The 13,240-nt window shown below is 34.3% G+C and overlaps 1 protein-coding gene across 2 annotated transcripts; it reads right to left on the reverse strand.

Moving 5' to 3' along the window:
• Nucleotides 1–839: 839 nt before the first annotated feature.
• Nucleotides 840–13,116, reverse strand: LOC123677474. 2 transcript variants are annotated; one of them, XM_045614009.1, is made up of 14 exons: nucleotides 12,964–13,116; nucleotides 11,406–11,591; nucleotides 11,274–11,349; nucleotides 10,970–11,215; nucleotides 10,315–10,817; nucleotides 9,305–9,546; nucleotides 8,731–8,992; nucleotides 7,403–7,702; nucleotides 6,896–7,147; nucleotides 5,907–6,221; nucleotides 5,280–5,817; nucleotides 3,378–3,717; nucleotides 3,156–3,316; nucleotides 840–3,100 (listed from the first exon to the last, which is right to left on the reverse strand). In XM_045614009.1, the coding sequence occupies exons 2-14, from the start codon at nucleotides 11,583–11,585 to the stop codon at nucleotides 1,197–1,199; spliced, it is 5,319 nt and encodes a 1,772-aa protein (XP_045469965.1). In that variant the 5' UTR covers nucleotides 11,586–11,591; nucleotides 12,964–13,116; the 3' UTR covers nucleotides 840–1,196. The 2 variants fall into 2 exon arrangements, with proteins under 2 accessions (XP_045469965.1, XP_045469964.1); XM_045614008.1 differs by lacking the exon at nucleotides 12,964–13,116 and adding an exon at nucleotides 12,642–12,827.
• Nucleotides 13,117–13,240: the final 124 nt, after the last annotated feature.

Raw genomic sequence — 13,240 nt, forward strand, 5'->3', positions numbered from 1 at the left:
GCAACGAGTATTAGACGATATTTTCTCTATTTCAATCAAGTTTTGTGAAATATTGTCGACATTCAATGAAAAATTCAGATTATAAGTCCTAGTGACTTTTTTATTGAATCTTGGCAGTTGGTGCGACTGTTACGAAAATTGACAGATTACGGAATTTTAAAGTAATTTATAATTACGCATTAAATTCGTTAATTATGTATGACGAAATCGATTTAACACCACCAGAATTAAGATAAATTGCGAATAATGTTGAAAATCATTTCACTGTATCCAAATTATATTATATTGACAATTAATGCGTGTTGAAATTTGATAGGATTGGAAATCAGTCTAGACAACCACAAAACGAAAAATATAACTGAAAACAATGCTGTAACGAGTTCATTACAGCACTGTTTTTAGAACTGTAATGAACTCATTACGATACTGCAATAGAGAAAGCATGTTACGGTAACAATGTCAACGTTTTATTTTAATAATTTCCTGCAAAAAGAGGTATTGTGAGTTTTGCAAAAAGATTGGTTTATGCATAAATTTTCCGAATTTTAAGATAGGCGCATGGAACTATGGATTTTTTCTAAGAAATATCAATTTAATCACAATGTCTGAATTTTGAGCCGGAAATGGTGTCAAACGATAAGATTTAACCATAAACACAATAACTACCGAACGAAAGGACCTAGAAACTTGAAATTTTTTTATTAGGTTCGTATCGTGATTCAGTTCGTTAATAGGAAAAGCTTGTATATATAGACTAATCATTTTGGGTTGACCTTTTGGCAGTCTTTCCACTAGTTTGAGTTTGTTATTGAAAGTGATTTGAAATCAAATAAGCTCAATTATAGACATTATTCATGTCAGAAGTATGAAAGAAAATTTAATTGAAATATTGTATTCGTGTTTATACATAATAAAAACTCTTAACAAAAATATTCAGGTATCCTGAAATCAAAACTGAACATATAGAGTACTTCTGAGTGAAAATATCGAAAAGAAAATTTAACAAATACAGTATATAATTCGAACACCACGATATAACATGTAGCAAATCAATTCTAGGATACCTGATTAAATAGTGGTACTATTTTTTCAGAAATATAAACAAAACACTCTCTTTATACAAGTTGAAAATACCATTAATAAAATATTTACAAAAATAATAATCAAATATGATTAACCTTATTCTCTTAAATAATCTAGTCCACATCCATACTCGCCGAACCTTCTGTCAAATTTAAATTAGTAGTCGGAACATTATCAGTTGCTAAAACGTCATTAATTAAATTATCTTCTTGCACATTTTCGTTTTCACTATCTTTGCATGGTGTACCAACTAACGTTTTGTCGTCAATAACTTCGTCAAATACTGGAGATTTTTCTTGACAAGAATTTGGATCAGAAACTGTATTTGATTCATTTTGTTGTGTTACAACTTCCTGTTCTTGAATATCTCCATCTTTTTCATCATTTAATTGCTGGTCATTCTCCGTTGCATTTTCACTGCTATCTCCAGAAATTTCTGTAATTTCATTATCTTTTTTATTATCATTTTCATTATTTGTTTCTTCCAAATCAACTTTTTCATCGTTCTTATTTTTTTCCATTGGAACTTCATCAAGCGTGACCAATGATTCCAAATTTTCTTCTTCATTTGCAGCCAGTTTTGCTGAATCACTTTCAAATTCAACATTATTTATTTGTTCTTCAGGATGGTTTGTTCCGATTTTTTCTTTAGTAAGATTTTCTTCAACCTCTCCCTCAAGATTTTTTGGCGATTGGCATTCACTTTTTTCTGTTTCAACTGTATCAATATTTCCTTCCATATCATTTTCTTCAATTCCCTTCACAGTATTCTCTATTTCATTATCTTTTTGAGTCTCCTCTGTTCTTATTTCTTTTTGATCTATTTTTATTTCTTTTTCATTATGATCTATTTCCATTTCTTTTTTATCTTGGTCTATTTCCATTTCTTTTTCATCATGATCTACTTCCATTTCTTTATCATCATGATCTAGTTCCATTTCTTTATCATCATGATCTACTTCCATTTCTTTTTCATCATGATCTACTTCCATTGCCGTATTTTCTGTTGGCATCTCTTTTTCAGTGTGATGGATCTCGATGTTCATATTTGTATCATCTATTTCTTTTTCAATTTTATCAGATTCCACCTCTCCTTCAATTTGTTCTATTTGAGAAGAATTCTCTGTTTCAATCTCTTTTTCATTAAGATTTCCTTCATTCTCTTTCTCAATCTGTTCATTCTCTATCTCATCACTATCTAAATTTTTTTCAGTCTGATCTGTTTCTATCTCATCACTATCTATACTTTTTTCAGTCTGATCTGTTTCCATCTTCTGTTCAGTGATATCTGCTTCTATCTTCTTCTCAGTTTCCACTTCGGTAGATTTTACTTCATTCTCTTCTTTTTCTGTCATGAGATCCTTTTCTATATCATGATCAGTGGTACCTTTTTCACTGGGGGAATTACTCACTTCTGGAATTTCATTAATTTCAAATTCATTTTCTTTCTGTTCTTTATTCAAGTCAATTTTTATTTCTTCAGTTTCGTTTTCATTGTCATCATCAAGTACTTCTAAATTTTGTTTTTCCTCTTTTTTTGGTATATCTTGTGGAGATTTAGTTATGACTTCATCATTGATTACTATATCTTCATCGGATTCAATATCTATAATCGTGTCTTCCTCACTTTCCTTCTTATTTTCAATAACCTTGTCATCGATATTGGAATTTTGTTTATCAATAATAGCTGTATTTTCTTCTTTAATTGTACTCTCTAATGTGGAATCATTTTCATTTGGTTTGTTTTTTTCCAGAATTTCAACACTTACAGGACTTTCATCCTCTTCATCAGAAAGTATATTTATCTCAGTCGAATCTATTGCTTTTTTAGTAGTTTTCAACGAGTCCTCAGTCTTCTCTTCGATGGGAATAGTTTCAGATGGCTTTTCTTCAGGTTTTCTAACTAAACCCAAAATATCTAACATACTATGCATTACTGTCGCAGATTTTGCTTCTGCTTCCGAGGGATAGGCTGATTTCTTTTCGCAGATTGCTAAATGCTTCGCCATCGAATTTCCTGGAATTTAAAAACCATTAGAAAAAAAAACTCAATAATATAAAATTAAACTTACCATCAACGTCTCTGAAGCCACAGACACAAAACATTTCATAAGGAAGTGTTTCTGGTGGTATCACAGAGTTCAGTCCTTTACATTTTGCATTGTGAGTCATCATGGCAATGGCACAACACGTGGAATATTGACAGTTAGGATTCTGACAGTTATCGAACGATCTAAAAAAAAAAACTAAAATTTAATATCATTGATCCAAAAAAGTATTTTGATTGATCTTACGGGAAATGTTTGGAAGATGAGATAGTCTGATTGCATTCCTTGCATACAGAATCGCTGGAAACATTATAATAAAGAGAAGAAAAATTGATAACTTCCGCATCGCATGGATCCTTGTCAATTTTCGATTTTGGCACCATCACTCCATTCCTAGGCGAAGCGTAAGGTACTAGTCCCGCTTTGCCACGTAGGGATATATGCATTTTTTGCTGGTGCTCTTTCAAGACTTCCTTTTGAACGAACCAGAGATTGCATTTGCCACATCTTTTAGCGAATTGCTTCTTCTGGTGTTTTTGAAGATGTTGGATGAAGTAGTGAATATTTTGGGCAACATTCCTTCCACCTGAAAATTGGAAAATGTATCGATTGTTTAATATTGTACACTAACTGACAAAGAAACTGCAACACCCAGAAGGAGCTGTTAAAATTTAAAATTTATTTTGGTAAAACATAGATAGTATAGCAAGGAGTAAATGATAAATTTGGACAAAAAATCGTCAAGGTTTCTCCATGTAAACAATTTTTGAATTTCACAACAAACCAGCTGTTCAAAGAGATCCAAAGTCGATGTTTAGTTAGTGTTAAAATGCCTAGAGCACGTGTACGCGGAATTTATCGGCAGGTAAGTGAATTTGAAAGAGGTCGAATTATTGGTCTACGGGAGGCGCGGTTGTCATTTCGAGAAATCGCTAACCGTACAAACAAAAATCCAACTACTCATAAGATGTTGTCAAGCGAGGTTTGATAATGCCCAAAATCGAAGAAGAGTAGGCACCGGACGTCGAAAGGGCACAAAGGAAGTTCAAAATCGACGTCTAAGACTTATGGCCATTTGAGACCGATTTGCGACAACTCGATCTTTGGCTGATGAGTGGATAGGAAAACAAGGTCATCCTGTAACTGTCCGAACGGTTTACCGCCGGATAAGGTCTTTTGGACTGCAGCATTATCGATCCCATCTTGTGTTACCTCTGACGGTTGAGCATCGCCGGCAACGATTACAGTGGTGCAGAGAACGTCAACATTGGACTGTGGAATGGCACCAGGTCGTCTTTTCTGATGAATCTCGATTCTCCTTGGGTGAACATGATGGCCCAAGAAGGGTTAGACGATGTCGAGGAGAAAGACGTGAACCTCAGTTTGATGTTGAGCGTTATGTACACCGGATAATAGACGTCATGGTATGGGGTGCTATTGCACATGAAATTAGGTCACCTTTAGTCTTTATTCGAGGTAACATGACAGCGCTGCGTTACCTTCAAGAAATAGTGAAGTCATATGTTCTCCCTTATCTTAACCGGCTTGAGAATCCAATATTTCAGCAAGATAATGCCCGACCTCATGTTGCCAGAGTTAGTTTAAACTTTTTCGAAGCGACCCATGTGAATCTTTTGCCATGGCCGCCCAGATTCCCCGATCTTTCGCCCATAGAGCATGTTTGGGACATCATGGGTGGAAGGCTTGGAAATTTACCCCAGCCTCCACTGACTTTGGCGGCTCTGAGACGCGAAGTACAGGTAGCTTGGGATAGTATCCCTCAAGAAGAAAAAGACCATCTTATTGCATCCATGCCGAGAGGTGTTGGGGAGTGTATAGATATTCGCGGTGGACAAACACATTATTAACAAATTTATTAAAAAAAATTGTAAACCCTTCGTTTTTTTTCTCCAAATTTCAATCATTTACTCCTATACTATCTATGTTTTACTAGAAAAAATTTAAAATTTAAACAGCTCCTTCTGGGTGTTGCAGTTTCTTTAGTCAGTTAGTATATTTTTGCTATTGTGTATTCTCATTTCTTTGAAAATACTATACATATGCATATTCCTTGAAAAAATTGTATTTTCTGAAGAAAAAACATTCTCAAAATTCGACGAGCACTTAATAAATTTGAATGATACTCACTTGACCAAACGGTTGTAGATTTCAGACAGAACGGACATTGTATCGTGGCTCCACCGTCATGTTTCAAATAAAAATGATCGATGACCTGCTTGTGATTCGAGCACCTGAACGAGCAGCTTCCACACTGGTAGGGTAATTCGTGGGGGATGTGTTCTTTCGACATGTGCTTGCCCAACACAAACGGATTCATGTAATGTATCTCGCAAATCAGACACACGAAGCCGTAGTCGAATTTGGTCTCTCCGGGATGGCACTTGTTGACGTGGTGGATCAGTTCGTTGGCCGTAGACACGCTCGTCAAACAATAACGGCACAGGTAGGCATCGTTGGAAACGTTGTGTGCATGCTTGAAGAGATGGTTCTGAAGGAGGATGTTGTTGTCGAAGCTGCTCTTGCAGAAGGGACATTTCATGTTTAGGGTGACCTTCGACGAAGAGGTGATCAGGGGGTCTATTGTACCGTAATAGTAATTCTCGAGGGGCACCATTTGCTCGGGAACGTCTGGTGATACGGGCTTGTTCGGACGTTCTTGAACAACCTGAAAAATTGTCATAAGTACCTCTTTCACCAAAGAATCCTCAGCTTGCTAGCGATAACCTAGTTGTGCTGTAAAGGAAAATCACTTACTTGGACTTGGGGAGCATTGTTCTTTTTTCCTCTTCCGTATTTTTTCACTTCCGGAACAGGAGTCTTGGCAGGTGTAGCAGCCGCTGCTGCTGATGCTTGAGGGGGGTTCTTGGACGTGGACGATGCCTCTTCAGAGATTTTGGATGCACGAGGTGCAGGAGTTGGTGTTGCACTGTTGCCAGGTATCGGACTTCCAGCATTGTTGCTCCAACATCTGAACGGGTTTGCCGCAACTTTATTCAATCTGAGCACAAGAGGTGTGTGTGTATTCGATCTAGTTTGCTCAGCTAGATGTGCAAGAATATTGTCGAATGCCTGAAACAAAATCAATAAAATGAGTCGATACATTTCATTGTAAAGATTACAATTCATGCAATTCATTACATTTTTACTATATCAATCTGTTTGAGGTTATAATTCATTGTTGTTTTAAATGCCTAAGTTTTTACTTACTTTTCTGTAAGAAAAATGAATTTGTTCAAGACTTTCAAAATAACAAGCTAAGTTTATTACAGGAAATGTGCCTCAGTAATTCAGTTGTTTAATCAGTTCGAAAACTAGTGGGGTACCGCATGGATCCGTTTTGGGACCATCGCTATTTCGTCTGATAACCCTGCCGCCGATCACAAAATATTTCAAGAAAATTTGAACATTGGGATGATTTTAATTATTGGGAAACTTTAGAATTCAGGAAATTTAATCTCTTTTCAATTCAAATAGAGGCAATTTCATTTGAAAAAACGCACTTTTTATTATTTTAGTGTATCTTTTCAAGCATTTGCTGGCATTTTCAGAAACTAACAGTTTCTGAGGATACTCATTATACAGCCTAACGAGAAATCAGTTCATGTGTCCAACATCAGCTGTAAATGTTGTTAACGATGATGACCATATTTCATCTTGGAGAATATGTACTTTGTTAGCATTGTATCTTTTGTTTGAAATAAATAATAATAATATTAGTGTTACGTTATGGAATACAATCTTACCAATTGAGAAGTTATACCAAACCACTCCCTCCAAACTAGCTCGTCCAGAAATTGTTGGATAATTTGTCTTGATAAAAGAGACAAAGTATTTTGGAACATTCTAGGAACAATCCTTCTCAAAAATTCCATTATAGTTCTATTGCTCTGACTGTAATCATTCGAAGTAGTTTGAATCACATTCGTAAAACCCATATGATGTAAAGTAGCTTTATCTACGGTTAAATCAGTCACGATGGTACTGGCAGGGTGCACCTAAAACATTGTACATTCTTCACGAATTCATTATTGTTAAATTATAGTCTAAGGATACTGAATAAATTCCAACTTCAATGATTTCACTGTAAAACATGCAACGATGCTGGAAAACTTTTTTATGAAGTCATTTCGCTGCCACGATGAATATACTATATATAAACATATTATCATTTATTACGAATAGTTACTCGTTTTCAAACTTCGAATGAAAAATTTTTCATGAAGCTAGAAACTGTCCATCACTGTACATACCCAACTCAGAATTGGTTCTAAAATCTTCAAGAATTTCTTTCTAAAGTTTCTGTCTCCATCAGGCATGGGTTCCACCGCTCGTAGTCTAAGGTATTTAGTGCTCGACTCCAATACTCCTAGTACTTCCACTTTGACTTGCCTTTGATTTCCATCATGGGATGTGGTTCCCAATGAAATCACGCCTACTTCTATGCGACATCCGGGGCCACCCAACTGTCGTAGCCGGCTTTGTACAGCAACTGTACATATACCTCTGAGCCATACATATACACCTTTCACATATAGATTATCCACTTTAACCTATAAGGCAAGACATTTGTTGGTATAATGTAAACAGTTATTTTGAATAATGCATGAATGATTATGTTCAATACCGCCCTAGTAGTTTATAATGGATTTTTCTTTTGGAATATTAAAAAATCTAACTATTGGACTCATTGAGGATATGGTCCGTATATCACCTTGCTTACTATGATTAGTAAGTTGGTGGTCTGTATATGTCAAATTCCTCAAAAACGGGTGACTATTTCCTCAAACTTTGGTGAGTTATCTGTCACCAGAGCAACCGTACTTTTATTTTGGTTAGGTTCGGTAACCACGCCCACTCGGCTTGGCAGTTGTCATTTTAATTTTCAGATTATTGTTTATGAACATTTTCCATGAGATATAACACCCAAGAACTTCATTATTTTAATTATGAAACAAATACCCTTTAGATCCATTAAGAACATTTAGTTGTTTACAAATTAAAAGAGATCAACAATTTATAACCTCCAAAATTCTGTCAAAGAAAAATTTGGTTGACCAATGACAAGTGTCAAACGTCCGTAAATATGAAGCAGGTTACCTGACACATTGAAAACCACTAGTAATCGCTCTGAAATTCTCGGCGATATACGGACCATACCCTGAATAATTTAAAATGGTCTCCTATCTTGCTTATGATAGCTACATAATAAATGGATTTGAGTGTTTTTTTTCTTCATTTGGGTATATTGAATTTTTTATGTACAGAACATTTTATGCGGGCATTTCTTCTGTATTGAGATTTTTTTGGGCTTGATTTGAGTTCAGTCACACTGTCTCAAACTCCTTTCTGCAGTAACATATTAATAAGTGTATAATTATTTATTTTTGCTTGAACTGATATATGTATGTTACCTGTGGATGAATAAATTATTATTATTTCCCATTTTTATTTCTTCGCAATATACAATATTTCAATTCATGCATTTACATTTTTTGGCTTTAAATTAGGAAAACATTTTTTACACTCCTCTACCCTAATAGAATAGTTGACTGGAATAAAAAAATTCAAACAAACTTACCCATTGAGTGACATTCTGAATATTTGTCTGGCAAGCCCAATGATAAATGAGCTTTAACATGACAACAGGTGGATGGGGTGATCCTTCAAAGATTGAACCATTAAAAACCGACACAAATCTTTGAGGACAGCACTCGGATATCCAAACATAACCACCCGAAAATGGAAATTTGGCAACATCACTGTACATTCCCAATTTAAGTTGGGTATTACTGTGCACAGGACATTTTTGTTCAGCACGAATTAGGCCTTGTTGAATCAACCTAGAATTCCAAAAGATATTCAGATTTTTAAATCTCTGCAAATTCATAGGTCATAAGAAAAACGTAAAAAAATCAAATCCAATATAAGTTCTATCTGGTATGTTACCCTATGCAGCAATTTGATACTGGATTGGCTGGGTCTGCACAGAGTGGCCAATCCGGTATTGAATTGTCACATAGAGGGCGTGGCTCAAGATGTTTCAGCCTTCACAGAAAAAGCGCAAACGAATTTCTGATTAATTCTGTGGAATACAAAGTAGTGAAGATAGATAATCAACCAAAACACTTTTATCGTATATTTCTATAACTTACCACTCTGTGAATTTAGTAGGAGGATGCATTAAAACACTTTTCACCTTAGCATCAAGTTTTGGTCTGTCTATAGATAAATCGGTAACTCTGAGATGCGGTCTTGCAACTACTACTAATGATGGATAAGTTTTTCCCTGAAGCTTACTAAATGCAATTTCCCTGTTATCTGCCTGATTACGATTTTCCTCTGACGTCAAATCTACCACTTGTTTTTGTTTTTCAACAGGAACATTAATGATAGGCTGTAAGCAAAAAATGTCTCACCTACTTGCTTTGTACTTTTATCAGTATATTACCTCTAAGTTAACAATTTTATAGAAATGATCGTTTGAGAACTAATGTTCTTATTACAAAATTAAGTAATGTATTTAGAATTTTTTTTGCTATTATCAGAAATTAAGGCAAATATTTGAACTGATCATGAGACGTAAAATAAAATGAAAAACTCGACCAATTAAAGGAATTTTAACTTTGTGATTTCTGATATCTTGAATTGAAACTTTCATGAAGTTCTGTTGCTGGCACCGAGCAACGTACTTGAGGCAACTGATAAATAAAGCTTTAGTATTTCTTCGAATGAGGTTTTCTTGAATGCCAACAAGACTATAATTTTTTGAAAAATAACATTTATTTCATCAAAATATACAGAACATAAAAATATGCTCTTTCTCCACTTAATATCTATGCAACTATAAAATAGATCCAAGTACCAAAAAAATACTAAAATCTATTGATAGCAAACATCAACAGGCAATAGATTCAAGCAGAGAAGACTTTCTTATGGCACTTAACAAATAACAAAATTACAAAAATATTACTTTGGCTGCATAATTAATAAGATAGAGAGGGAGGTGATAACATTGAGAAAAAATTACTCTACAATGTGTTTTCTTTGGAGTATCATTACTCCTGGCAAATAATCCGATTTGAACATAGTGCAATTGGTTTATTTCCAAACATTGAGCAAAAAAGCATTCCTACAAATCGAAAACTTTCTTTGCTTTCCTTACCCTCTTACTGGTGGTTGGTGGTGTTGCTTTATTATTCCTAGTCTGAATTGTGGGTATACTTTTCATTCCTCTCGTTTGTATTGTTGGAGAAGACGCTCCACTCTGTGGAAGTCCCCTAACCGAATTATTTGATCTAGTGGTATTTGAATTTCCTCTTGTTATTACACCATGACTGTTCGATCTAGTAAGTGTAGAAGTATTTGTTCTCGATTGTACTAAAGCTGGAGGAGTAGATATTCCCCCTCTTCTCGACCTCATATTTCTTGGGGCTGGAGTGGGTGTATTTTGTGGTAACGATGCAACAGCCTTGACGGCTGAAGAAATCTGAAGTTTATTTTTTGCGATTGGAGGAGTAGAAATTTGTACTTGGTTTGTACTATGCATACTCCCGACAATAATACCTGTCCTAGGATCCATAACCAATTGGATAGTTGGAGCGGACTGTTCGCCCAGTTCATTAAGTTGTGGAATTTCGCTTGGCTTGAAAACTGATTTTTTACCACCTGAAAAATAAATGAGAACAATATACAATTTCTAACTAAAGACTTCTTCTACAAGGTCTTGATACTGATTTTTCAAATCTTGGGGGGAGTTTTGAGTATAAACTTAAACGATAATGCTGAATTTTGAAAATATTCTATAAATTCATACTTACATGCTGAGATAAGCTCATTAACTTCTATTGCTGAACTCATTTCACCTTGATAAACAACTTCTGCCTTTTTGCTTTTTATTAATTCATCTAATTTGGCTTGGAGTTCTCTTTCCTCCAATTCTGCTTTTTTTTGCATCTCTTTCTGAACATCTGACAGTTCTTCAACGAAACATTCTAATTCCAAGGTATTCTCATTGGGAACATAATTAGAGTTGGATATACTCTTCAGCACAATAACATCTCGATCTGAAACATATATATTTATGTAAGAATTTATCATCAGATCAAAAAAATTTTGACTGACCATTCCCATCAGATGATTTTCTATGACTAAGTTTGTATTTTTTCTTGGGTGGTGGCGAATCTATAATTGGCGATACCTGGAAAAAAATGTGAATATTCAATATTATGTATGAAGAATGAAAAAATTACTTACAACTCTTTTTTTAGGAGTAGGTTCCAGACGTATATCCTTTTTATCTTCTTCTTCTGGTATTACAAATGCATCGTCATCTTCATCATCCAATAATAATTGGAGCTGTTTAAGAGCCTCTTTGCTTGCTTGTCTTCTGGAAGAAGTCCTTGTCGATTCCAAAGGCTTTTTGAGTTTAGGCATTGCGATCTGCAAAAACAAATTCATTTCACAATAGAAAAGTATTAGTCCATCAAAAACAATAATTATAGGCATTGAATTAAGGCAAGTTAGGATTATATTCACGAAAGTAATTTGTGGTGGCACAATTATAATATTCATTAAATTTTGATTTTTTTGCCAATATTCAAATTTTATCGATGACTTATTTAGAATTGTTGTACTTTGTATAAATGTATATACATAACTAATGTAAGATAACTTGGAAACTATCAATCTATATAATAACTGTAAATTAATAAGAGGCTTAGGAGAAACATGTTACTTTCATATTTTCAGAATATAATTATTCGATTGTGCAAATAGGTATCTCGTAATTTTCAAAGTTTGGGAACAGGTTTTTTATTATCATTTTTCGTCTGAGGAAGATTAGAAAAAACTAAAAAAGTATACAGATTTCTTCTTCACTTCGTTTTCTTTATAATCTTCGTTAGTCTGAAATCAATTCAAATAAGTTATATTTACTTTTTGTTGACTGATATAGCATTTCCGATGGTACTATGTATTACACCGCGCATGTACTGTTTGTGTAAAAAAGGCATATGAATGCGCATGCGTTCTAATAATAGCTACACTGGTAGTTTTCTAACCTAACAACCTGATACAGCTATAACTTCTCAGGCAGCGAGAAATTGTATACATATATTGATTTGATGACAAATTACGTAGCGAGTCCATAATATATTCATAGTTTACGAAAAATAAGGCATATATGAGTACAATAGCAAATGACAATAAAGCTCGAGACACTAGTAGAAACAGTGATGTCCGTCAAACATTTTTTGACACGAATGTAAAACATGCTTAACTCAAATAAGAAACATTATAAATTGAATAATAATAATTATTTTTCGTTTTAAGACACATATATAGATAAACAATCATAAGCTTTTAATGAAATAACGAAATGACTCAAGTACCTATTTCAAATAGGATTAATGGCATATTCAAGTTGTTTGAGACTTTTGTAGCATATTATGGCTTCAATGAGAATCCTGCTTTCTGAGAATGTGAACGCACCTTCATCTAAACATTCCCAAATCTGACAAATATCAGGATTGATCAACAAGTTTATTTACAGCGAAGTTTCCAGGGGGGAGCCAAAACATTATTGCACTATGAACGTTATAACGTCTATCTAAATATTCAGCATACAACTTAGAAATATGTATAAACAAAACACTGGAAAACAGTTGAGTATGGCGGTAAGTAATGATATTTGACAGGTAATGAATGAAAATAATACAAATGCCTAAACTTGCAAAAATGAGTACTTCCTTTTCGAATTTGTTTGTTCAAATATAAAACCTACATTTTAAGATTAAAAATAACAGCTACTCACAGTTTTATCTGCAATATTATTTCACTATCGAGATATAAAACAACCTTACTTTTTCGATGCGTCGGCCATATTGTTTGTCACTGACTCGTTTTGACAAATACGCCTGTCGCTTTAAAGCGGGAACTTTGAATTTCAACTTATCGTAGAAGCCTGGCCTGATGACGTAAAAGATGAAGAATTTGAGTTGATATTTGCGCTGTTCTGTTCCCCTTATTCATCATAGCTACTACGCCACTGCTTTGCTCTTTGAAATTTGTGGTTATTTTCTGACCATTCG

Source organism: Harmonia axyridis, chromosome 4 (assembly GCF_914767665.1).
Source record: "Harmonia axyridis chromosome 4, icHarAxyr1.1, whole genome shotgun sequence".
Lineage (NCBI taxonomy): Eukaryota > Metazoa > Arthropoda > Insecta > Coleoptera > Coccinellidae > Harmonia > Harmonia axyridis.